A 27,731-nucleotide genomic window follows, 5' to 3' on the forward strand; every position below is an offset into this window, starting at 1 on the left:
TGGTGAGACAGTTTGCATTCCCTTTTGTAGTCTGAAGTGCCAAGGAGATTCCTGGAAGAAGAAACCACTGCTTCAGTAATACAGTAAGACAACCTCATAGTGAAACATAAGACAGAAATCTCTATGTGGAAATCTATTTAAATTGTAAATTTAAAGGTGGAAATCCATTCAAAACTGAAACAGGAGGCACTTTCTTTTACACAAAAAGTTATGAGAGTCTTTAGAACAAGCTCCTCAGCATACTTTCAAATCTGATAGCCTGAGTTAATTTAAGAATTGGCTGGGTGGGATATGGATCAATTAGTTCCTAGTACCCAAGTGAGCTACAGTGATTGAACAGCCTTCTCTTGCTTGTAAAGTTTCCTGTGTTTTCACTACCACTTCACCTTCTACACATTGCTAGGCTTGACGAACTAGTTTTTTTTAAAAGAAAAGGGCAGGCTTTGAGACAGAAGACATTAATGGCCATCCACCAGCTACAGTACAGTAACCTCTAAGGAGCTACTGTATGGAGAAATGTTGTCTGTGTTTAAGGAAATGAATCCTGGTCTATGTGACCCATTCACATTTGGCTACATGGTGATGCTATACAGTACATCCCTATGTTTTTATTTTGTGTCTGTAATGAATTGCTTTCGTAATTTCATATAGATACAAACGGTGATTTTCAGGATGTAGGTCTTTTGTATCTGAAACATAACCATTAGGACAAAAATTTACATAAATAAAAAGCTCATAATACAAAAGATCCTTTAGGACTGATCGACTTCCATAGTTATGTGCTTGCGTTTCGGTAGAGGGCACTCTCTTGCCTGGTGCCTGCTATATGATGCAATGATATCCACATCAGCATTGTACCTCAGGAGTAAAAATATTTTGCTGCCTCCTCACAAAGCGATTTTTACAGGAACTCCAGCCCGTATATTACGACTGACCATAACCAGGAGAACCCCAGTTAGCATCACCGGTCGCTTCCAGTCCGTTTTGAGCGGACAGTAATCAGAGGTGTGCCCTTCACAGATATCACGCTATATATGCTGCCAGCGTTTCTCTTTATTGTAGGCTGAGAACATCTTTCAAGGACTTAAATAAATGGTGTTCTTCAAAAACCGCCGAAGGTCATTGAACTTTGATTGCAACGCACTGTTATTCTTCCGAAACGAAGGATTATTTCCAATTCCCGTCGAGTTGGGTAAGAAAACATTTTTTTATTGTCCTGTTTGATATTTCTGGACGAGTCGGCAAACTGTACCGCATATACAGTACAACAATGCCATATGTAAAATATTTGGTTTTTTTTTATCGTAGCGCTGTAGGAAATGGAAATGCCTTCATATTCAATATGATCTATTCAGAGTTTGGTATTGTAATGGTTACTGAACTGTAGATTCTGATAAAGCAGGTATGCTTAGTTTATTTGGTGTGTACAGTACAGTATTTTAAGCTAATGACAACTCCAATCATTTAGCTAAAATTGCGAAAGTCCTAATAGTTTGTCCTCTTATTGTTACTGTTTTCTCAAACAGCATGTTTGCTACTGTATAAATACAAAAAAAAAACTCCGTTAGTGGAGAAGTAGGTAATCTAATATCCACCTGTTGCTATACAGTATGTCCCCATGTCCCCAGTAGTGGACAATAAAAACGCGCAAGAGATTAAAATTACAGCTCCTCACAGTATTGACCATGGGATCACAACGCACAGTAACCCGTTTATGTAATCTCGTCCACTCACAATAGACTTGTAAAGATAAATTCGTCATGTTTCTAATTGCAGCCATAAGCTTTATTTATTTTATTCCATCAAATTGTGTAATGGATGGTGTTAAAAATACAGGTAGGTGTTTTTTACTTTTACAAAAAAAAAAATATATATATACCTGAAGGATATTTACAAAGAGCGTGAAGGACAACTGCAGATTTTAAGATTACAGTTTATGTTCGTAATTACAAAAACAAATGCATGATTTGTTAATATAATTTCACTTGTGTGGGGACTGTAATTTGACCTGATGTTCCCCATTTTAGGATAATTTTGATTTCACATTCAGTTGCGTGCACTTTTTATAAAAAGGTACAGGCAGCTTAAGTATCTTCCTGCAGTGTATTTCTCTAGAAGAAGAAAGTGGGAATGAAGTGGTTATACATGTATAAAGTCATCTTTGCAACACTTTAGTTTTCTACTGCAGCATAGGGCAACATGACTGGAGGGAGTCTGTGAATGCACTCGTGGAACTGGCCATTCCCAACAGCACAATCTCTGGCATGGATGCATTTCAAGGTCACAAAATCATTTATTTTGTCTGAGGCCTGGTCCTTAATGGTCTGGGTTCGGAGCTCCTTCTTTAGGATCCGATGCGTGGAGTCAGATACTATTATAGTCCCTCCCAGTGGACTTAACTTTAAGTCATGAAATAAGCATATTGGTCTGTGTTGCATATGCAGTTTATTATTTTCTTCTTCACTGAAGTTCCATCCAACACATCTCCAAACTTAGATTTTTTTTGATGGCAGCTTATGTTCAGAACTCTGCCAAAAAAAAAATCTTCCATAAACTGGTAGCTGTTTATAAAGTACCAAAAGGTACCCATTGCAATAATGAAATTAAAACTGGAAAGTGAGAGAACCAGAACTGATCCTTTTGTTAAGCTTCAGGCTAAAAAAGGCCAACCTGTAGCAGATCAGGCTTAACGGTTGGATCCAGAAGGAAGATATACTGTAGTCGATACAAACAATTGAGTGAACTGAGAACAGCTTCTGGTATCACAATTCTCCCAGGGTATAAGAGATCTCGCTCTTAGGGGTTAGGGCTGCCTGACTTCAGTGGCTTTGATGAACTAGGACGTTTCCTTCTTAAAGACACTAAAGAGACAAACAGTGAATTGTGCAGAACCTGCCTAAAGAAAACATGGGCAACCTCAGAGCACCGGTAGCAGCACAGAAGAAGCACTTCGGGCTTAGGAAGAGTATAACAGGGACGAAACTGTCACAGGACTACCATACAGAAAGATCTGGAGAGAGCCTGGTCAACATGCCACCCAGTATCAGGCCAAGAGCAAGTCTAGCAGTAATTTCATTAGGGTCTAGGGAGTCCAGAAAAACCTAGCCACCACAGTGACCCAAAACCTCGCAGGTTGCAGTGCTAATGAGTCAAGAATGGCATTAAGTGACCAACTGTAGACACTGTGATGAAGACCATTCTTTTCCTGTCGTTCATCATCTGGCAGATGAATTTAGTCTCTCTAATTAAAGGTTTCTGACATTCAGCGCAGACAACTCTACTACTTGTGGGAAGTGACGGCAAATCTGAATAAAGGGAGAACTGAGGACCCAATGCTATTTAAAACTGCCCTGTTTTTCAGCTACAGTAGGTTAACTTGATGGCCTTCCTGTCTTGGATGTTGGGCTCATCTTGGTGAATCAGAGCATTCTTAGTGGGCAGAAAAAAAGAGAAAATTCAAGCTGTTGTACAATTAAAAAATTTAACTGAGGAGATGTTAGATGTGACCTTTTCCCTGCTGCAAATTATTATACCTCTTTACAGACTCTCTAAACAATTAGTTTCTGTATTTATTTTGCTTCTCCATTAAATATCAAAATGTTACACTCCTGAGATCTATCTAGGGATCTTTGTGAAACCAATTACTTTTTCAGTTTGTGACCACAAATTCAGCATGCTGCATACAGTATCTGTATATAATTTAATTTTATTACATTTCTCAAGCTTGCTATTAAATTACCTTATGCCATTATGCCTACTGAAACCTGACTAAAAACATTGCTTGTAAAAGTGTTTGGAGATTTTTGACGAAAGTCTTTTTTACACTTTTTGTGACCCAGACCATCCATTGTGTCTATCTTTTTCCATTTTTTTTTCCAGAAAAAAAAACAGAACAGATTCTATGAAAATTTGGAGAAGTACTGACTTTACTTTGTCATACTTGCAGTATTCATGAAAAAATATACAGTGTACAATATGAACAGAACCATGTTTATATAGTGTCTTCAAGTCCATCTAATACTAACAAGATAACTAGCAATTAAACCAAAATTGTATTTTATATTTTACTTACATTTTTAAATGTGGACTGTAAAGTTATCAGATGGTAGAGGCAGAAATCAAAGGAGACACAATCTCATGTTTTCTTCACTTTTGCCACAACTTTTTTTCTTTGCAGGAGTTTTGAGATTCCTTTGTATGTGCTCCTTAGAACGTTCAGTGAAACAAGCTGAACATGCCATCATGTTGAAACCCTTGATTTAGAAGATGGTGAGATGAAATATTTAATTTCTTGTTTTTCTATTTATATATATTGTTCTTTTTTATTATTTACAGAATCAAGAGCACTAATGAAGCTGAAAATGAAATGTTAAATTGGGAGACAGCGGCATACTGTGAAAGCTGCCCGTATCAAGGCTCCATACAGGTGTTTCAGTTTCTATATTCTCCTTTCCTTTGCCATGGCTAAAAGTGCAGAGGTAAAGCTTGCAGTGTTTGGCCGAGCTGGAGTGGGAAAATCAGGTAGGCTTTGCATCTATGTTTATCAATATTTACCAGATCAATCACAATGTGTTCTGTTCTTTTTCAAGGTATTTTAGAAATGTGTTATAAGACGTACTAGTTCTTTGTGATTAACATTATAAAACTTAACATATTGTTAACAAATATGTGAAGGTTTTGTCACTAGTTACTTCACAAGATTCAGTCCCTTGTACAGTATAGTTTTCACATTTTGTTGCTTTAAAGCTTGCAGTCTTGGCATTTTGTAGTAGTTAATATTTGTTATATACATAACCTACTACACATATTCAAAGCTAAAAGCAAAAATAAAGAAGTAAAATAATAATGTATATGAAATAAAAAAATGGTTTGACTGCATAAAAATTAAAACCCTTTGCTGTGACAAACCTAAACTGATTTAGGGCCACAAAACTATTTTAACAATAGATATGATTAGTTTAGTGGCCTTGTCGAAGTCCTGACTTGAATCCTTTTGAGAATCAGTGGAAAGAGTTGAAAACTACTGTTCGTAAGTGTTCCCCAAGATTGAACAAATCTGCCGATAGGAGTGATAAATAAATTGCACGAAGCCAGTATGCAGTTGGTAGAGACTGATCCAAAAAGACTTGCTGCTGCCAAAGGTGCTTCCACTAAATATAAAGTTCAAGGGTTTGGATACTCATGAGATCAAAATATTTCATTTTTTCTCTTTAATTTATTGCTGACATTTGCTGTAAATTATCTAAGTTTTAGACGTCTTTAGTTTTAGCATTCACATTTTGAATAAAATATTAAAATTATGTATGCATTTGCAATTTCATAAAATGGAACTCCATAGGTAGGATGTAAGTAATTTTGCAAGACACTGTATACCTTTTGTCACTAATGTAAAAATGCTTTATGCATTTTTTCTGTTTTGGTTATTAGCCTTTTAATATTACTTTCTTTACTACAGTTAAGGAAATATGTTTTAAATACTATGCCCGTAATCATGTGTATTTGAAAGATGAATTCAGGGCTGAAAGTTCCCCATTTAAATAAATATCTGGGGAGACTGAGTTGCTATGGCACAGCATACAAGATAATGTGTTTATTACTCATACGGTATACTGCTAGAACTGGTGAATTAGTTCAAAATCTCATAATGGCCGAGTATAATTATCAGACTTATATTCTGTGCGATACTGTTGATAAACCCATAAAAGTTAACTACTTCCCAGAGTAATATGCCCTGTGTAGTATCTTATATTGCAAGTTTGGTCATATGGGGGACATATAAATACTGTTTTCATATTTATATATACTGTAAATATATTTGGGCAGATCAATTGCCAACTATCTGTATCTGCTTGGATATTGAGATCTCTGTTGCTGTAAAATCCTAATTATACTGGAATTCTAGAAACAGCATAGAAGGAAATGTGCCACTTGTTTGTCTTTTATCTTTCATGATCTTTCATTTGATTTTTTGATGAATAGAGAGACTGCCATAAAAATGAAATGAAGGAAACAGCAAATATTTTCAAGATTTCATATAAACAGAAGATAAACCGTACAAACTCCATGATAAGCACTACACCTGTGAGTGGGCAGGCATCTATTGGTCAGCACTCAAGACTGTCTATGCCAGTGTTCTTTGAAAACTATTGAAATCACTATAACAGCTATTAAAAATATTTTAGAACCAGACAGCTTTTGCATTTGCCACATCTAGCAAAAGCAATTTAATAGTCAATTTCATTTCCAACTAGAATTAGCAAAACCATTTCATTTTTCATCTCTGGCCTTTGAAAACCTTTAGAAATCCCTGAAAAATGCCATGAATACTGTAATTTTATTGCCATTTTGGAACTGCATCTGTGTTGCTTATTAACAATGAACAGCTGTGGATCTGTTGAATTATTACCTTACCTCATACCCAAAAATCTGCACATTTTACAACATATGAAGTACAAAGTACATAATAAATTATGTGAAACATTTTATTTTGAAGTGGATATTAATTTATTTTTCCAAAGACAAGTACTGTATTGCAATACTACATGACCTGTATAGTCCCTCCATTTTTAGTCCATCCAGCTCTAGCCAGTACAGGGTTGCAGGGGCTGCTAGAGTCTAACCCTGGGCAAGAAGCTGATGCAAGGTGGGATACACACTGGACAGGACACCAGTCCACTACAGGGCACACACATACAAACACATATTGTACGACCACTTGTACCAGGGCCAATTTTTCTCCAATGTCTTTGTGGGAAGAAACTGGAGCACCCAGAGGGTTACAGCTGATCGTACCATAGTGACAATACAATAACTCAAACATAAAAGTATTCTGGTGGCATGTTGGCACAGTGGACAGCATTGCTGGCCCGCAGCGTTGGGGCCCTGGGTACAATTCCTGGGGTGCTGTCTGTGTGGAGGTTCTATATTCTACCCGTATTTGCATTGCTTTCCTCACAGTTCTCCGGTGGACATTTGCTTATTTCTACGCAAAAAAACATAGTCTTACTTTTTACCTCTGAATACTTTATAAATTCTTCCATTTTCTAACTGGTTCTTTCAATTCAGGGTCTCAGGGGAGCTGGAGCCTATTCCAATGGGTGCAAGGCAGTATTCACCCTGGACAGGACAGCAGTTCATTGCAGATAACACACAAACATACACACACTTTCCCAGAAGCCAGTTAACCTACCAGTATGTCTTTGGACTGTGGGAGGAAACTGGAACACCTGGTGGGAATCCTCACAAACACGGGGAGAATGTACGAAATCTACACTGATACCTGTAGCTTCTCAGGTCCAGGATTAAACCCAAGACCCCAGCGCTGTGAGGCAGGACTGCTAACCACTGCGTCACCGTGCCACTCTATAAGATTGTCTCTATACCTATTGAAGTCAAGTTATCGATAATCACTGTCTATGATTTCTAACCATACTTTGTTGCAGTCTACGTAGTCATACTTCTACCTCTAAACTGGTTCACACATGCAACTGTCACGTATGTCGGAAAGGATGAACCGTGGAATGGCAGGAGAGCGAAAATAGACCCTATGCGTAGCGGCGAGACGGGGGTTAGCCCGGGCTCAGCTGTTCAGGAGAAGCCGTATAGAAACCTCAGGCCAAGGACAGGAGTGACCTGGTGCTAGGCGGGTCTCAGGACATCTGAACCTCAATGCTGAGCGAGTAGCAGAGCAGAAGCAGGAAGTAAATAGGCTACACAACAAGACACACCAGAAAGACATGAATAATCACAGGGAACTAGGAACAGGAGAAAAGTAGAGCGCCCTCTAGGTGGACTGGGTGTGACAGCAACACAAAATGGGTGGATGTTTGTGGCCGACTCTCAGCCTACTATTGTGCTGGAACAGATAGACCCATGAATCTCCACTTAACACAAGATTACACCGGATTATATTTGGCCAGTTTCTGGTGAAATGTCTTCATAACCAGGCATGAACATTGTTTTCTTCCAGTTATTTAGTACCAAGGCAACGTGAATGGTAGACTTGTTGGAGCTGATCTGGCCATGGTGTCATCCAGGTCTCCCTGTGACAGTTTGGAATGTTGGGTAATGTTGATCCCAGAGATGCCTCCTCAGTCAGATACAGTACATGTACAGTATATGCATCTTGTACAGGTATCGCAGTCCTGGTTAGTGTCCGTCATTTGAATGAATCAAGACTCCAGGCGTAGTATTGTCAGCCAGTGCATACTAGAGTGTCTTGTGATACCGGGACTTGATATCCTGGCATTTGGCAACCCAATGGCCTCTTCCCTTTTACCATGGGGCAGTTGTCCATTGGGGTTTAGCTACAGTATGATAAGCACACATACAGTACCTCCCAACTTTTTGTACCCACACGTGTATTAACAGCAACATCTTCAGAAACACATCCACCTTTGCTTGTCAGCAAACCATTGTGTAAAATATGTTTTTTTTCATATTTGATTAAATGATTGTTTGGAAAATTAAGCTAATTTAAGGATTTTCTAGGTGTTTTTTGAATATATACTGTACTGTACATACGAAATAACGGATCCAGATCGTTGCATTTTCAGTGCCTCTCGGCACATACAGTACATGCAAAGCAGAAATGCAATTTGTTAAGTTACAGTAATTTCCCAAAAATATTACTATTATTTTTATCATCACTGATTTCTCATCCAGAGAAACTTATGATGCACCAGGAGTTAAAACAGATGTATTATCATAATTAAAACATGTGCTTTAATGCCAGAAAGCCTGAAATGTGAAAATTAGAAAAGCAGAAGTTTTAAATGAATGGAATGTAACAAGGAAAGGCTAAGGGGCTTTATCACCAAATCATTTAAAACTCTTTGTCAGTTCCTTTAATGTTCTTAACCAATGATTTAATTAGTGTTGAGAGCCTTGTACCTTTGGGATTGGAGAACAATTTCTTGCAAAGGCATGGGAAAGCATAATGAGGTACTCTGCTGTACATCTGTAGATATGAGTGGAAGTGCTACAAGTGCTCGGCTTTGTCTGTAAAATATCCAGGAGCTAGGGTTGGAAATTAGGCTAGTAATGTGTAGAAGGTGAACTAACCAAAGGGTTTTGTCATTCGTGATGAATTTCCAATTTATCATCATGCTCTCCAAATTTGTTACTCTCAATTGTCATTTAACTTTCTCACCTCTGTGATCTGCAGAGCAGCATGAAAAAGGCATTGATGAGCTACCAATCTCTACCTGTTTCACACTGCTGACACCAGCGGACAGCATTGAACAGAGGACTGGTGCTGTTTTTGCTGATGATAGTGCAGGATTACAGGCAGTGTCAAATCACAGGAAATGGCAGTGCTGTCCTGTTGTCTACTGCCTCCATGATCACAGTTAGCTATAGACCTAACCCACACTCAACCATGCAATATCTGTATTATAGGGTTAAGGGATGAACAACTGTTGAGAATAAACAGCTGTTTTCTTTAATTGATTAATTATGGATAATCTTATAATATGTTATGAGGAAAACTGTTTTGTTTATAGTATAAATTATAATAATATATGGAATATAATATATTTGAGGGATTAAATCATTGTTTTGAACTGTGTTGCCTTTTGTATTTGGATTATTATTTCTTGAAAAACTCGGGTTTATGACATTCATGTGATGCATTCTTCTTTCAGGATTCTAATCTTGTGAGAAGTAGAATCTGAAATCATTTTTATGTGGTGTTCTAAAGCCTACCCTGTAGTTCATTGCCTCCATCTGACTGGGGACCAGCATCTGAATATGGTGTACAGTAAGTTGAAAGATAACTTACATTAGATATTTTACTTTGTTGGAGAATAAGATCCATCAGAGGTTTCATGGTGCATGATGCCAGCATCCAATATTCTCCAGATATCAATGAAAGTCTTCCTGGTACAAGAGTTCACATCAACACATAACATGCTTTTATGTTTCTAACTATGTTCAAGGGCTGGCACAATAGCACATTAGTTAGCATTGCTGCCTTGAAGGGGCTCTGGGTTCAGTTCTGGGCCTGGGGTGCTACCTGCTGTACTTGGTTTGTATATTCTCCTCATGTTTGCGCATGCTTTATTGCCTTAACTTGTCTTGCATAGAAAACGATGATCTGGCCATATGAACGATGCTTTCGGATGAGTCAGTGAGCTTGCAAGGGTTAAAATGAGGTAAAGGGGTGGATGTAGAAGCTAAATGCACAATTGGGCAAGTTAGAATTGTGGTGCTTACATGTATGTACTGTACATGTACAGTAGGTGGAATTGGATGAGATTAGGTTTAGACTTTCTCCATGACTTTCATTTAAAAGTCATTTGCAAATATGAACTTGCTCTCTGCAATGGTATTATTATCACAGTACACGTTTAGTTTTTTTAAGCAAGACACATTATACAATACAGTATGTATTTTTGTAATATTTCATTGGATAATTTGTCACTATACAGTACATATACACAAACCTGAAGCAGCCTCAGCACTCAAAACATTGTGTTTTTCTTATTTCCTTTTGGATGCCAACATGGTATTAACCTCCATTTGTTCCTTTGAAGTTCACACTCTGACACAGCTTTCCAACCTAACATATAGATAGGTAGAAATATACATACTGTGTGTGTCATGTAGTGTCTGCAATAGAAGGACTACCACTTGAAAATCTTAATTTTGTAGTCTACTTTCAGAGATGCAAAAGTAATAAGTCAAATTTTTTAAGTAAACACAGATTCATGTAGTCCAATTTTCATCCATCTTATTGCAGGTTTGTTTATAACAACAAGCTTTTTATTCTCTCTTGTTTCACCAGTTGTCTACTCTGCACTTATTCAAGTTTCAGGATGTCCAATGCATACTAATCTAAAGCCTCCATTGGTTATAAACTAAAATATAATATTGATTGGCAATTTGAAAAACATGAAAGCTGTTTTCTGGTTTTCTTCTCAAATGTTAGTTGTAACAATAACTTCATGTAATACGGCAAATAATGATTAATTAGCCATTTTGTTAAACATTTAGGGTCCTTAAGATACACTTTACTAAATCAAAGTTAGAAAGTAAGCCACATACTGTATACCCGTTGATGCTGTTAACCCTGTCTTCTTTCAAGAACAGCTGGAGGAGATCCTTGGATCAATTACAGTAGCAATTAAGTATCATACAGGCTAGATGAGACAAAAAGCCTTCTCTTGTTTATAGCCATTCTTAGGTTTTTATATTTATAATATAAACTTTTGTACATTGTTAGCATGTTTTTTTGGATAAACAGATGACCATCATATTAAAGATGGAATGGAAATGGAATCATTACTTCTAACTATTCAGATTCACTATGACCTGGAATTGTATTTGAGAACACAAAAGAGATTGACCATGAATGCAGTTTCACTTCAGGGTGGCTGTTTAGAAATTTTAAATTAATTATGAATGTATACTCTTATAAACTATTGACTGGATAAAGGAGTAAAAGTCTAAGTTATTTTTTTTGTTTGTTTTATGGGTATAGCACTGATAGGACAATTACAATATAAATGTATAACATGAATAACAACACTATGTCAGATTGAGAGCAGATACAATGATTTTATTTTCAGCTGAAGTCTAAAATTCTCCTGATACTGCTAGGAATTTAAATAGTTATACTTAAGCCTGAAATAGCAGAACTGTATTCGTGTACAGTTTGTGGACTGGTATTTACTTGAAAAGTAAATTTCTTACAACTGAAGGATTGAGTAGTGATTGAATTAGAATCATTGGAGAACCAAAACTACTTTCCCTGGATATTTCCAGGTTTTTATTGATATGCATAGATGGAATAGTACCTGAGGGAAAATACTGCAGATGGGCTAGTGGAGTGCTTTTTGGCTGCAGAGCTAATGTAATGAAATGTTGATCCTTATCTTCTTGCATACTTTTTATTGAAAATACAGTAAATCTCTTTTTGAATCTTTTCAGTCTTTGTGCCTTTCATTATGATTGTTTCATAACCATTTAAAATGTCTCAAAACAATTAAGGCAACAAATGACAATGTATTACCTTAGTTAAGGGTGAATAAGCTTCTTGATATAGTTAACTGTTGCTTTATGTTGCAGATTGTGTTACATTCTTTACGATTGTATTTGTTTCCTGTTGAAAAAGTAGTAAGATCACTATCTCCTTTCTACAACAATACTTAAATATTTTCAATGAATTATACTGAAGAATCTCTTCCAGTTTTAAATACTGCTAGAAACGTCATGACATTATTTATAGCCTTTGCAGTCTTCTTTGCAAAATCATTGTTTATGTTACCAGGTGTGTTCATTACTCTCACTATAAGTTCATTATAAACACATTTCTAAATGAGAAACAGGACCACGAACATTACCTTGAATATCAAAAGTAACTCATTCAGTAGCTGAGCACGACTGAAATGTTGTTTTGCATGGCTGTCTTTCTTTCTCTCCAGCATGTTACCAGAGTCAACTAACTGTTAAAATACTGCAGTAATAGTGCCTTTAATCAAAGCAACTGTCTGAATCAATGCCCTCACTCCATTTTTTGGCCTAAAACCTCCTCTTTACCTTGTGGGGGGAAAGCTTAGTGGAGTCTGGCAATTACAGTATATTGCAATGTGTGCCCATAATTTTTATAACTTTAGTATAACAAGAAATTTAGTTGGATTCTGGACTGAATATTATCCTCAAAACATGTTGCAACGGTATGAAAGTTACAAAAACCCCCACTAATGAAACTTTATTTTTGTAAAAACAATGATTTGTTAGAACATATTTAATTGCACTACCATGGTTTTGCCAGCACATCTGCAGTATGTACAGTACTTAACTCTTATTTAAAATGAAGCTGATTAAGATCCTCTGAGAAATTATTTTAAGAATACTAGGTTTTGTTTTTCATACTATAGCAATCTTAAAACATTTGCAGAAATGCTTAAAAATGTGAATAGACGATAATAAATAGCACAAATGATTTTCCATTTTTTGCATACATTACACTTTTTAATGGAAATTTTGAAATAAAAGGCAAAGTTTAATTATAGCAATACATTATCAGCCCTTAATTTATTTTAAAATGCCCAGCATTCATACACAAAGACTATGAAAAATTAAAAGGAATTCATTGCTTAATTTTTCTTTTTATAAACCTATTTTCTAAAATTAGAAAATTATCTATTCGAGATTCATCTTAATTAACAGACATCATGGTAAATTAAAAAAAACTATCTTAAAAGGATATTTACTTTTACAGTTGACAGATTTTACTTTAGTTTTTAAACTACAATCACTTTTTTGTATTTGTTTTGCATCATGGATACTTGCATATACATTTCTATACTGTCCTCACTCGTCTGTTACATCAAATTATTTGTAATAATTTCTGGATTTTGCTACACTGCTCAAAGTTTCTTCTACATCTGTAAACATCTGGTTTCAACAGTTCCTGTTCTCTTGTTTGTATCATAATTGTCCACACTTTGGATCTGTTCTGTCTTTCATTTATCATTTGATGAGGCAGCGGCTGCTCTATTTAGTTTGAACCACTTGTATAGGCTGATGCTGATTTATTCAACAAGTAATAATTTTCAATGATGATAATTGTCAGTTATTAGCCATGAAAGGCCATTCTACCAAATATTTTGATTTTGTCAAGCTACAAAAATGCAATTTTATTGTATTTTTTCATTATATGCAGGTTACATAATAATCTTTTGTTTTCATGATAAAGATGGATTTCTTATTTACAGTACACTGTATATGTATAATTAGAGGAATTAGAAACTGTAGGTGATTATTTGAAAAATAATTATGTGAAAAATTGGAAATGTCTTTGTTTAATTGACATCTGTTGTTTGTATGATAATGGCTCAGATTGGTTTCAAGCTGTGTTGAAGACAATGTTTTTCAAAGTTTATGACACAGGAAAGATTTACTTTTCTCTAAAGCAGCAACTAATAATATGCCTTTGTTCGTCAAATGGGTTCTGGGTATATTTATTGAGAGCAGAATCAGATATACTTTTGGTAATATAATTTTATTTTGGCACTCAATGAAAATTACTTGCCAATCATTTGCCTCTTTATGTACAAAATTGAAAAATACTAATTTTAAGAAAAATGTTTTTAAATATATAGTTCCTTCCAGTTGTAATTAAGTTTTTTGCTTTTGCTTTTTGCTTAAAGAGCTTAACTTAATTATAAATGTTAGAAGACTTATTCTAGGACAACTATGTGCTCCTCTCCAAGACAATGTTTGTGCTGATGGAACAGATTTATTATCTAGTGCTTGGCTTTAACAATGCAGTTTAGATGTAGTAATGGAACAAGAGATCATCCAGAGAGCAACAGACAACAGTCCAAAGCACGCAGCCTGACTACTAAAAAAGCTAAAGTGTTTTTGATTTAGGTCATATTCTTAAATTATGTTTTTTGATCTGGTATTTCAGTAGTTTTGTAATTATATTCTTTGTAATTTTGCTTATTGATTTTCCTAGGCTGTAATGAGGAAAATATGAGTTTACTGTGTAAATGACACTAGAGAATATGAGTGGATGATTGATTAGTAGAGATCTAAAGAGCAGATTTCACTGGGATTTAACTGGGAGTCAATGTAGTTTGCTCAGAGATTTAACTGAAGCAGACACAGCTTAGTTGATACCATGCTGAAAAGAAAAGAGAAGAAGGCTCTGCAGCTGAAACATTGTGTTTCTTCTCTTTTCAGCATGGAATAAACCTTTACTCGTTCCTTTCCAGCCTAGGCATGCTGACGTAGCTACTGTACCTACTTGAACAGTTTAGTTGATATACAGTAGTTTTCGAGTGACTTAGAAACGGGGCTGTTTAGATTGCAATTATTAATACAGAGCAAAAGAATCTGACAGCAGTTTTATAAGAAATCTTTTTGCCTTGTGTAGTAAAACACATTTTCCTGATTCTGAAGAAGCCCATAAGATTGCTTTACCAAAGTCTTTGTGGATTGTGAATACATAAACCAAGCCCCCTTGTACTGTAGTCTTCTCTGTTTGAGACTAAAATATTTATTTCTTTGTGCTCATTTTTTCCCCAACCTTGGTCTCGAGGGACAGTTGTGTCTTCTGGTTTATATTTATAAACCATATATCATATATATATAGTTCTTAATCACAGGGTAATTCATTTAATTTTCTATTTCAAGCTTATTTTTGAAATTGCTAATGGCTCCTAAAAAGTTGAAAGGCATTTGTAATTGGTATAAATTCTGTGCCCATTCAGAACAACTCCTATTCAGGTAATTGATTAGCTGAAATGTAAATGTCCCAATGTTTCTTTTAACTTTATATCCAAACATTCTGTTCGTCTTTTTAATCAATTCCCCCTTATTGTCTAGATAGAACATTGATTCCCAACCCCAATTCTACTGCATCTATGGGTTTGTTTAGACATTTCTTTAACAAAGTTTGGCACTGAGTCCTAATTTCAAAAATACCCTGCTTCAGAAGTATTTTTTTCAAAAACATCAGTATCAACATACAGAACTTTAAGCATCTTCCTCTCAACATGCTCATCCTTATTTCTGACTAAATTATTAATAGGTGATCGGCTTATGATGTACTGTAGATTTGAGACCTGAATAAGGGAATTGGACAGCTAACCAACAAACATAGGGCCTGCAACCCTAACAAACATTTATTGGATGATTAAATCAGGAACCCCACTATGTTCTGGAAATGTTCCAGAGAACCCACCATCTGTTAGTTTATTTCTTAGGTATTGTTGTGGCTTAACAATCTTTTAAACACTTTTTAATTATATTTTTATATTTGAACTGCTCTCTTCTAAGCTTTTAGGCTTTTCTCTCCCCCATTATATGATTCACAGTTTAGTAATCCTCCCTCAACAGGGATTAGAAAGATCTCAAAATGTAATAAAAGGCTTATTTGACTTTTTTAGACCTCAGGCCAGCAAGGAAAGGAAGGTCATCTGACTAGAATATTTTGCAGGGGTATGTTCTGGTTACAAATCAGATATGATTTTTCAATTTACAATAAACAACACAGCTATAAATCAGTTGTAGAATTTTAAAATATATGTTATAAATAACAGTTAGATACTACATCTTATACTTTTATCAGATAAAGGGTACCTACGAACAAGCTTTCTAGTTTTTAACCATACTACTGTGTTCAAATACATGTTGTGCCTGTTACAAATGATTACTATATATAAAAAAGCAATACCTTTGCTATATAAAAGGCCTATAGTAGCATTCATGGACACTAAGTTTTTTTTTATCTTGAGACAAAATAAAAAAAAATAAACACTGAAATTATTTTCAGCATTTTCAAACTTTTTGACTTCATTGATAAATATACAGTACAACTATTTATTCTGTACAGGCAAAATGAAACCTGAAAAAAACATCCTTTATTATGTTTTAGAATTTACATCTCAAGACCATTTGCATGCTTTAATTTCTTCATACAGTTGCCTGTGGCATTCCCTAGTGCCACAGTTAGACTATTTTCCACCACAAGAAACACATAGAAAAGGTCTATATTAAGTGTTTTGTAAATTTCAAAAACAGAAATAGCTAAAAGATATGGCTGAAAACACAGAAGGGAAAGGGCAATGGATCTAATTCTTGCTTCAGCTAAACATGCGATTAGAAAGATATTGAAAAATAGTGTAACGAGAGCCGGCCCAGGCTCCCGTGAAGCGTAGTTCAGGACCCTATGCCGACAGTGTAATCCGGAAGTAAGTGGAAAAGGACAACAGGGAAGAGACGTAGAGGATCAAGACAGGTTGACAGACAGGGGGGCGTGATGATGGTGCTCGGGGGGCGTGGCGCAACCAAACAAGCTCAGACAGTCCAGGGGGAAAATCCGGGGTGCAGTCCAAAGTCCAAAACCATCCATCCAAGACTAGACAAAGTTAAAATATGGAACAAGGACCGGGACAGGGAGTAAAACCAGGCTAACGAGCCAGGCGCTCCGAGCCCCGGACTCAGATGGTCAGGACGCTGTGATGAAGCCTATGCCGTCGGGTCCCTCCTGGTTTCTGGGCGTCCGTCATCCAGATGCTGAGCGAGGCATAGCAGGAGCACCCGCCTTAAAGACTGACAAACAGGGGACAGGTGCACGTAATGAACTAAAATACGAAAGGGTCGGAGCGCCCTTAAGAGGAGGGATGAGGATTTCAATTTCAATTGAAATTTTGTTATAAAAAAATAATCAAACATACAGTAGTAACAAAAATATACCTCTGGAGAAGGAACATTGCTTATCTGTTAAGCTTCCTACCAAGTAATAATACCATGTCTCACATTTCCAGTATATCATATTATGTTGTTTGACTGCTTATTTGTTAATATTTTTATCCATAGTCCTTGTGTATTGTATATACTGTAGGTAGGTAATTCTTATCCCTTGGTCACATTTGCCCACTGTACCAGAACCCATCCTGGTTTCTGAGATGTTAAGTGATCAGCACGTACACTACTCCCCCCTGGATGGGACACCTGTCCATTGCAGAACCAACCTCCAGCAATGCTGGTTCTCATTTATATGGGAATTTATGTTGTTCCTGACTCAAGGTAAACCAGCAGTGTCCACAGCACGGAATTGTACCCACTACCCACCAGTCATGCCTCCAGTATGCTATGCTGCCCCTGGCATTTATATAGATAGTCAACTATATAACTATATGTAGATGAAAACGGAGAAAAAATTAATATCAGGTTGATTGAAAAGATTGTGATATTGATGTTCTAGTTGTAACAAAGTCATGTAAGTTGCTAAGAGAAAATATGTTGGGTGTCAGAGGTGAAAATGTAAATTCAGCAGGTTTAAAAAGTAAATAAAGCATAGATCTCATGGGCTTCCATAGAGTAGACTTTTACATGTTTTGCCAGGATGAAATCCATGTCCAGCTCCTCAAAGTCCAATGTAAGCAATAAGATTTTTTTTTTTACTGCATTCATTTGAATTGTCAAAGAAACAACAGGAACTGGGTATACTATTGAAAATCAGGAGTACTTTGCGCATAGATTAAAAAAAAACACTGGACAACATTTAACCTGGAATAGATAAAGTTTTAATGGTTGTTAGTTCAGATATGGTGCAATGCAGCTCCTTTACTGTTTCATTTATAATAATAAGGTATATTAGATTTTGCAAGTTATCAGAAATAAAAACCACAATTGCACCATTTTCTGAATCAAGGTGAGGATTTCACTCCTACTGCAGTGCCCTTGGCAAAAACAAACAGTGTAATAATACATTTTTCATTGCACACTGGGGCTGATGGTTCAGAATAGCAGATCATTACATTCTGGTTTATAGTAACTTCACAAAAAATAGAGCTGACCTAAATCAAGAAAACTTTCTCTTAACCTAGAAAAATATCTATTGTAAACAATTCCAGTTATGTTGTTGAATGGGAAATAAGTGCTAACAAATTCATATCACATGACCACTGAAAAGTATGTAATTTAGGCATATTTACCAATTAAAGTTATTTGTAATTGATAATATAAATTGTGATGTTTTTATTAGGTGAGAAGTCATTCTGAAATTCATCTGCAGTTTCATATTTTATCAACAATACTATTAGGCAATATGAGTAAATACCGCATGTGAAGAAACAGAAAATATGTATCTTAATTCTTCCTGAGACATGTAGCATATTTCTTTACTGAAGTAAAGTATACTGCACATATACATCATTAGTTGTAGGACTGTTATACTGTATGTTTATTTAGTCATTTTATTTACTTGACCTAATCTGTAAATGCACAAAAACCAAGAACAATTACTTATTTGTTCAGAAAACAATCAAAGTTTGTGTTTGGATTTCAGATGGGCACAGGTGTGGACACAGGCTTTTGACCTCTTGTTGTATTTTGGACTGTTTTCAAGTGAAAAAAAGAACCTACTGTACATAGCCCTTACATAGCCATTACTTTGGTTTAACGGGCGTGCAGTGCAAAATTATCAGATACACAACAATAAACAGTAAGCACACTGAAGTTATGTATAATAAAGCAGATCATATACTTGCCTTGTGGTACTTATTAAGGTGCCTGAGGGTTAAGCAAGGGGGATTGGACCCTATGCGGTGCTTAGCTAAAGTTGATCGAGAGGGAAATTTAGGGGAGAGCGGAAGCCGGGTGTCCTTAGCCGGGTCGCGTTGCCAAAAGTCGTGGCCAGGAGGATGCGTAGGTCTAGAAGCCGGGATTTCTTAAGACGATAGTTTTCTGAGAAGAAGAGGTTTAAACGAATGGGAGCTCTATAAGTACGAACATAATACTGTGCGAGGAGGTTCAGGTGAGGAGCCCTTAAGAAGTGGGTGGTTGGGAGGTGTGGTGCAGGACTAGGGATGTGGTTGGATAATTAGGATGTGTGTCTGTGGGAAGAAGGAGGGGTTTGTGTCTGATTAGTGGAGACCATGACAACTTAATTTTAATGATTTTTTCCTTATTAAATAAAACTTGTTATTCTTTATGAGCAAACATATTGTTAATGTAAGTAAAAAGGTTGGATGTTGAAGTGAATTTACAGTATAACTGAATAGGTTAAAGAACAAAGATACCTTTCTTTGCTGACCTGTAACTTATTTTTTCACAGTGGTGGACCTTGAAAGACAGTAGTATCGTAATAATGGTGCAGGTACTAATGGACATTGGTAGTTTTCTTTCCTGTTGTTCATTCTTGCAATATTCATTATGTTGTCATAATTTTGTCATTTCATACAACAATAGGTGTGATAAGTTGACATGATTTCTATTATTTTCAGCAGACATTTTGTATTCTCTCATTTAATACTCCAACAAGTTAAACATTTAACATTCCATAAAATTGTGAAAGTTTGTGTTGCAGTTCCAAAGCAGCTGCACTGGAAGGTTGTCTTTTATAATTGCACAAAACACACCGATGAGTGAACATGGTCTTTGTTTGGACAACAGTATCATAGTACTAACCCTGTATGAAATGCAATATGACAGTAGACTAAATGTAAACAGCAGCCAAAGCTATTGACATTTATTTTGTGTTGATGCTATAATATGAGAGATAGAAAACCAGGCTCTAACCTCAAGCTAATTCTCGTTTTTAAGTTGAAAAGATATATACCGTTTTTATTATTTACACATTGTGTATTTATTAAATTGTTGTGTAATTGTATCCGCCTTTCATTAATAATAGGAGTGCTGAATATGAAGATAAGCTTTGCTAATGTGTCAGAAAAGTGGCTGTTAAAGGTTAAAGGTTTCTTTGAAATACTGTAGCTATTCTTGTGAACACCCTGTCTTTACCACCCTCTAGCTGAAGAATGACAGTCTTTAGTGTGAATGTTTTATTCAGTTAGGTTTGCCATTGCCATTGTGATAATAATTATCAATACAGTTTATTAGATCTGATTTACTAATGGTACTTTGACTCTGATTAGTGCAAGGATAAATCTAATCTAAAAAATAGAAGGATTGTCTGTAGCATGGTTGACTCTGACAGCTGTTTCAAACTTTGTACATAGAGCAGGATTTCAATGCATACATGTAAATACAGCCAGACTGTATTTTAAACTCACATAAGGAAAATCTTTAAGCAAAGAGGCTTGTTAATGTCTTAAATTGATTGGTTATTTGTTGAGTCTAATCAATCAGGGATCTTCAAGCATGAATTATGATAATCTGAAATACGGAGTATGTTTGTGCTGCTGTTGGCTGAATGGCAGTACCTAGAATGGAGACCTCCTGGGAGAGCAGGAAAAGGTGTTACCAGGACCAGTACAGAGTGCTCACCCTGCGGTCACTGTGGGTCCTAATGACCCGGTATAGTGATGTGGACACTGTAATCTAAAAATGGCACTGTCCTTCAGATGAGATGTAAAACTGAGGCCCCGACACTCTGTGGTCGTTAAGAATCACAGGGTGTTTCTCAAGAAAAGTAGGAGTGCTACTCCAGTGTCGTGGACAAATTTCCCCATTGCCTACATCAGTCATGGCATAATAATCCCCATCTTTGAGTTGGTTTCATTCCTTTGTTCTCCTTCCCCATAAAGCACTTTGTCCTGAAATCACTATACTGTATCAGTGTAAGGATGTTATTAATTATTATTATTATTATAGGTTTATTCCATGCTGAAAAGCACAGAAAGAACACACAATGTTTTGGCCATGGAGCCTTCTTCAGGTCTGTCTTCAGGCTCCACAGCCGAAACGTTGTGTTTTCTTTCTTCTCTTTTCAGCCTGGAATAAACCTACTACTTGTTCCTTTGCAGCCTACGCATGCTGACGCAGCTACCCACCTGAATTATTATTATTATTATTATTATTATTATTATTATCTTCTGAAAGTCAAGGGCAATATGCAAAGAAAAGATTGTTAACTTATTCAGCATATATAAAACAGCCAATACATGATCACTTTTGTGTTAAACATCTGCTATTCATGGTTCTGCACAGTAAGCCAATTTAATACCTCACAATTTAAGCACAGTTCTTGGGTCCTGGGTTTGATTCTTCTTTGGAGCATCTTCTGTGTGGGGTGTGTAACATTTCCTTGGGTCAGTGTGGTTTTATCAGGGTGCTCTGGTCCTCCCACACTCCAAAGACATGCTAACCAAAGTATGTCTGGTTTGCTGTACAATGCATGTTTTAGGAATTTATGTATTTGGGTCCTGTGATGTCTGTAAAGTAGGTTGTAGTCCTACTTTAGACCCTGTGTTTTTCAGGTTGCCAGGTTGACCATCTAAGGTTAAATTGATTATTTAATAGAACATTAATGGATGAACAATCGAAGTAGCCATATAAGTTTGATATTCAAGGCCCCTCAGGACAATTCTGGATCACCCAGACAACATCTTGTACCTCCAGAACCTTATTTACTGTATCTCTTGCAGTAAATGCCCAGCCATCTACATTGGAGAAACAGGAAGGAGACTCGGAGACCGCTTCAGAGAACACGTCAGGGCTGTGAAGATTAAAGATCTCTCCAAGCCCATTGTTTCTCATTTCACCTCTGACGGCCACGACCACTCTAATCTCTCCGTCTGTGTTCTCAAAGACAGTTTTCCGAACTCATACTGTACATCAGAAAGACCACCGAAACCAAAATTATTCTGCAGCTAGGATCACACATTCTCCCTTCTCTTAACGACAGACTACTGTTCTTTAAAATTTTCTCCATTCATTGGAAGTTTCATTTCACACCTCTCTGCACCCATTCTGACTTCACACCTCTTGATTGGCCTCTCTTTCTGTCCCCTGCTCCCGCCTCTCACTCCTCCTCCCAACCTTTGTTCTCCCGCTACTTTTTTTTGCCTACTGCCCTGTCTCTCTCACACTTGAAGAAGGCTCCACGACCAAAACGTTGTGTTCTTTTTTTTTCAGCATGGAATAAACCTATTACTTGTTCCTTTGCAGCCTACGCATGCTGACGCAGCTACCCACCTGAACATATAAATTTGATTGTACAGTAGGTTCAGACATCTGCACAGCCTCTATGTAGAGCAGTTAAAGCATATACTTTTAGAATTCCTTTTAATGATCTTTTATTTACCAAATACAATACAAAATAGAATGCTCTGTACAGAATTTTAACAAATGTCTATTATTTCCCCTGCATTCCCTGTTTTGCATCTGTTGACCTCCCTCCTTTAAACTTTGAAGACACAGGGGGGTATTGATTTCACTCATTGATTCTAGTTTTTTGTTTCACCTCAGGCAATCATTGATGCTGAATCAATTTTACAAGAGAAAAACACAGAGATGAGGAGATATGTCATAGGGAAGACAGCTGAGACACACTGCAGCTAGTACTACAGCCAGATCAAAATATTGACAACCGTGTTCCCTTTAATAGGCCCTTTCCGTATGCCTGCAACATTTGTGGCATGGCAGCTACTGATAATACCAACATAACAGAAAAGCAGATAAAGAAGGTACAGTAATGAAGCAGGTAGTGAAAATACCACATTTTTGGTTTTCAAATCAATGTCCAATTCAAATTACAATCTAGGTTTTAACATACAGTATGTGTCTGTGTTTCAAACACACACCTGCTTTCTTTTCCTAATAGCTTTCCTCTTTGACAATTTGCAGTCACTTTAAGAAAATCTGTATCATTTTTTCTGTGATATATACTGTAAAACCCGTTATGTGTAATCTATAAATGCTTTTACCAATAAAAACAACAGCCAATGACAGGTATATTCAAATAGTAGATTTTTTGTTGTACTTTAATACTTTATGAACTGTTTACACTAAATTGTGTTACATAAACGGTTCTATTAAACTCTTCACTAAGGTTACAGCATCAGTACAGGTGTTGTTTACATCACAGTTATTGAACCAAATGTCTATTGCAGTTACTGTATGAAGAGTTAGAGTACCTAAAACAGCTTCCTACTTAGATTAAGCTAGATCATAAAAGCAAAGCAAAAGTTCTTCTGACATATTTGTACTTTTGTGTTCTTGGTTTTTGCCGTAGAAACTGTTCTGTTGTATGTAGGCCTATACAAGAAGCTCATCAGTGTTCTATTATAACAGTCATTACTGACTATGAAATGTGGCTACACAGGTAACTCAAGCACATCGGGGTTATTTGGGACTGTGCAAAACAGAGATTAGGGAATGGACTTGGGGTAAGCATTGTATACAGTTAAATTTATTTCAATATACAGTATGTACTGAGAGACATTATAAACACAACAAATGCAATTGGTTCCAATACTCATGTGTTGCATTTTTAATGTCCCTCAGTATATTTCTCTAGATGCAACAGGTGATATTACTGTTGCCATGATGAAGGAGCTACTCCAGATGAGCTCAGATTCTGTACTCCCTTTCCAATACGTCGAAAAGAAAAGCACAATTACCAGAAAGCTCACTAGTTTGAATGCACTCAATTTTTTTGCATGGGTAAATAAGAATAAGAAGAAAAAGACGATTTACCAGGAAATACTATACCAAAACCTCATCCAAATGTGTAAAAAACGTTTACACATTGAAAACTAATGTGTTGCCTGTCTCCATTTATAAATCCTCTTTTTGTTAAGCTAGAAATAACCTTAATCACTTACTCTTGCTGCTTTTCACTGTGATTGCTGTATGTCAGAGCTCTATAAGTCATAATAATTCTGTCCGCAGTTCATTCTTTAATCTTTTTCATTGTCACCATGCAGGCTACATGTAATCATGTAGTTTCTTGTTGTCATTTTTCACATATACTTCATAAGATCATATGGTGTTTTGGAGAATATTTTGTAACATTTTGTTACAAGCTCTAATTACAAATGCAGCCATCTAGAATGTGTGAGGAATTAGTAGGTACTCTATACCATTGTAGGCACCACAGTGTCACAGACAGCAGCACACTATCCTTTTTTTAGTTTTTCGAATGCTTTTTTAATCTAATGGAGGACTGCACTACTCTGTAAGACTGCCAGTTGGTGCAGTGAAACCTTAAAGAAGCCCAGCTGCACTAAGTTGTGAGAAACATTTGTACAATCAGAAACCCATTAACAATACAATACAATAACTAACCCATTAGTGCACAAATAAAAGTTCCTTATTATTACTATTATTATTAGGTCAACTTGGTACACAGTGCCCCAGACATACAGTACAGTATAGTCCAGTTTTCATGTTTGTGTATTGGTATAACCAGGTAACGAGGTTGTGACACAGGAGTAGCATCCTTGCACAGGATGGCTGTTAGTTCTTCCCTACCCACTGTAATACTGTCCTGTACCATTTTATGGATGCATCTCGAAACCTTCCCATATTTTCTAATTTTTTTATTTAAAAGAACATAAGAAAACAAATGTGTTTTCTTAAAAATAAGATTTTACTAGCATGTCATAATACTTCATAGCTGTGTCAATATTTTTCTAAAACTGAACAAGTAATAAGAATCTTTATAATTATATATATTTTTATTATTATTAAAACCACAACTTCATGCAAGCCCTCCCCAGTCCCCTTAAGAAGACATAGACCTCGCCAAAACAGTTAACCAATCACCTTACCTGTTCAGCACCTCCGGCTTTACCATATTTTAGGAACTTCTGGCACTAAGCTCACTGCTCAGTATTGGGTTTACCTATTCAGAGCTACCTCCTGAGATTCTGGTTTGTGTTCTATACTTTGGTTTTGCCTTAGCATCCTTTCACTACGATTTGTGGATTTCGGCTCCTGGTTTCAGCGTCTGTGTAACTCACCTGTTTTCGTTACCTGAACTCCTTGGCTCTGCTTTTGACTACGGTTTGTGGATTCCAGCTTTCAACCATCGCTTTGGTAAACTCTAAACTTTTCCCCGGTAATCTTTTTTTGGAACTCTGCCCAGGATCCTCTTAACTATAAACGACATGCTCCCGCAACAGAGTGTAACAATTATATTATTCATATATAACGCTTTTAAAAGCAGCATCTCAGAACAACTTACTGTACAGTAGGTGTAAAACAAATCTAAGGAGTTGTACAGTCTTTAACCATTCAGAATGTCAGCACCATGGATAGAGAGAGATGGACAGACAGAAGGAAAGAAAATTAATCCCTGCGAGAAATGTTTGTGTTCCCTAGTGGTAAGGGGAAGCATTTACACAGATTCTAAGCGGATCACAAGGATGGAAAAACATCTGTTTTTCCTACTAAAAAGTGTCTTTATTTATCTAAAACAGTTTTCTATATCTTTTCTAGCCCTGTAATGTTAGTTAGGCGGGGACAGACTGTAAGTACAGTACATTGTTGTTTCTTATTTTTTTATTTTAAAAAAATCACATGAAAAGATGCTCAGTGGTGCTTGCTGTGTGTGATACTGTATTTGAGAAGCAACACTAATCTTAGCAAAGGTATGATTAACAAGTGTTTCATTTGCAGGTTAATTGGTTTTTGTTTAGGGCATCTTTAGATTCCCTTACTCTCTCCAAGCATCCTGGAAATCGGTGGTCTTGTTGTCTTTCACGTACTGTACAGTGCCTTTCACTTTTCTGATGTACCATGGGAGTGTCTTACACTTGCTGGTTACAATATGTCTTCTCAGTGGCGGGAATGGGTGGTGGGCCGCACCATTTTTATAATCCGTGATGTGTGAAGAGTCACAAACTGAAAGCTCTTTACACTCTAAAGCTTGTTGTACATCTTTGTAGCAATTTGCAAGCTATGTTGTCTTTATAATGCCACTTACAAATGTTATGGAAAATTCAACTTATTGTCAATGCAAAGAGTTGGCTTGCAGTTCTATATTCACTCGATTTTCATTTTTGGAAATTGAATTTCACACCCTTCACTTTATCACTTAAATGCCTATTTTTGACACTTGAGGAAAACACAGAGTCTTCAAACCACTGGCATTTTAAAGATTAAGATTTGTGAAAATGTTCAAAACTTTTATTTTATCTATAACCTCATTGCATTTTTAGAAACCATACCATTTTGGATGCATCTTGAAATGTTAGTTGAAGCTGCCTTCCAATATGGACACTTTTTGCACATTGAACGCAACATACTGTAGAACAATTAGTCCTAAGACACACAGGTTTCGAGACGTGCACAAATTTAGCTATCAATTTATGCCGAATCTGTAGTGAAATGGAAGTAGTGTCACTGTGGTTATCTTTATATACTTCAGGTGATAGAAGGCATTTGGCAGAGGTCTGTGGTGTTTGTTGATGCAGTTACAAGCCTTCCTGTGGGACCGCCAATTGGGGATTTAAATCTGTCTAAAATTGTCTACCCCTCTAGCATTGCTAATATTGAGGACTTTCATTTGAAAATGTTCAAGGACGGCAACCTCTTTCTTTGAAACAGAAAGAATCAATACTATGCTGGCATAGTAGGTGCAGATTTTGTAGCTGTAGTGGACAGATGTTTCTTGGATTATACCATTTTTAGTAGGTCTTAGGGAAATTGCAGCCATCAGGAGTCTTACTTACATACTGTAGGAGCGTGTGGAAAGAGGATAAAACACAGGGCTGATACCACAGCCACAACACGGACTGTGAATGAAAACCCAAACATACAGCCTTTTTTCATAATGTATCACTTGGCTAATTAAAGGCCCCTGGACAGCTATAATAACAACCAAGTTATTTTCTTGTGTGGGAGCGAGAAAATCAATAGTGGGTGCTCGTCAAGAAAAATGTCAGTACTCCAGGCACAGCTCTTGGGAGTCATTAATTGCCTTTGCTTTGTGGTCAGATCCACATATTTTCTAACCTAATTCGTTTATCCTGCACAAAGGGGCCTGGCTGTGTTTAATTGTATCCTACATTTGCTCTGGTGAAGGAGAAGGCAACATACTGTAAGATGTAGTCAGTGAGGGAGGTCTTCATACGCAAGGGAATGGGTTCAGGAATACAGTGCATGAAATTATGACCTGTCAGTTACTAGTATATTAGTTCAGAGTAGGAAGAAAGTCTACATGGTTGATAAATTATAATAGACAGTAAATTGTAGTTATTTCATAGGCAAATGATTCAGAAAAGAGCATAATCTATCACATCAACAAATATTGTTGACTGTTTTCCTGTTCTTATCTGTCTCCTTAATGAGCTAAAGGAAATGACTTGTACCCTCTACCCAGAAGTATGTCATAGTTACATGGTAACACATTTCTGCCTGTAAAATAATTGGTTTGTGTTAACAGAAATTTATATGGAAACTAAAGCTCTGTAGTAAATATTTAAATGTATGCAGTAATAGATGTATAATTCTGTATTTCTTCTTCTATAATTCTCTGTCTAATAACAGACTTGAAAAAGCAGATGCATATTGGTAAACAC

General features: G+C 36.4%; 1 protein-coding gene across 1 annotated transcript in view; it reads left to right on the forward strand.

Moving 5' to 3' along the window:
* The first annotated feature begins 842 nt into the window (after positions 1-842).
* rerg (RAS-like, estrogen-regulated, growth inhibitor) overlaps positions 843-27,731 on the forward strand; it is a 45,659-nt gene continuing 18,770 nt past the window's right edge. The window contains exons 1-2 of the mRNA XM_088644756.1: positions 843-1,192; positions 4,336-4,521. Coding sequence (XP_088500882.1) covers positions 4,461-4,521 — 61 coding nt within the window. The 5' untranslated portion in view covers positions 843-1,192; positions 4,336-4,460. The remainder of the gene's footprint in view (positions 1,193-4,335; positions 4,522-27,731) is intronic.

The sequence above is a fragment of the Lepisosteus platostomus genome, chromosome 9 (genome assembly GCF_059453375.1).
Source record: "Lepisosteus platostomus isolate fLepPlt1 chromosome 9, fLepPlt1.hap1, whole genome shotgun sequence".
Taxonomy (NCBI): Eukaryota; Metazoa; Chordata; class Actinopteri; order Semionotiformes; family Lepisosteidae; genus Lepisosteus; species Lepisosteus platostomus.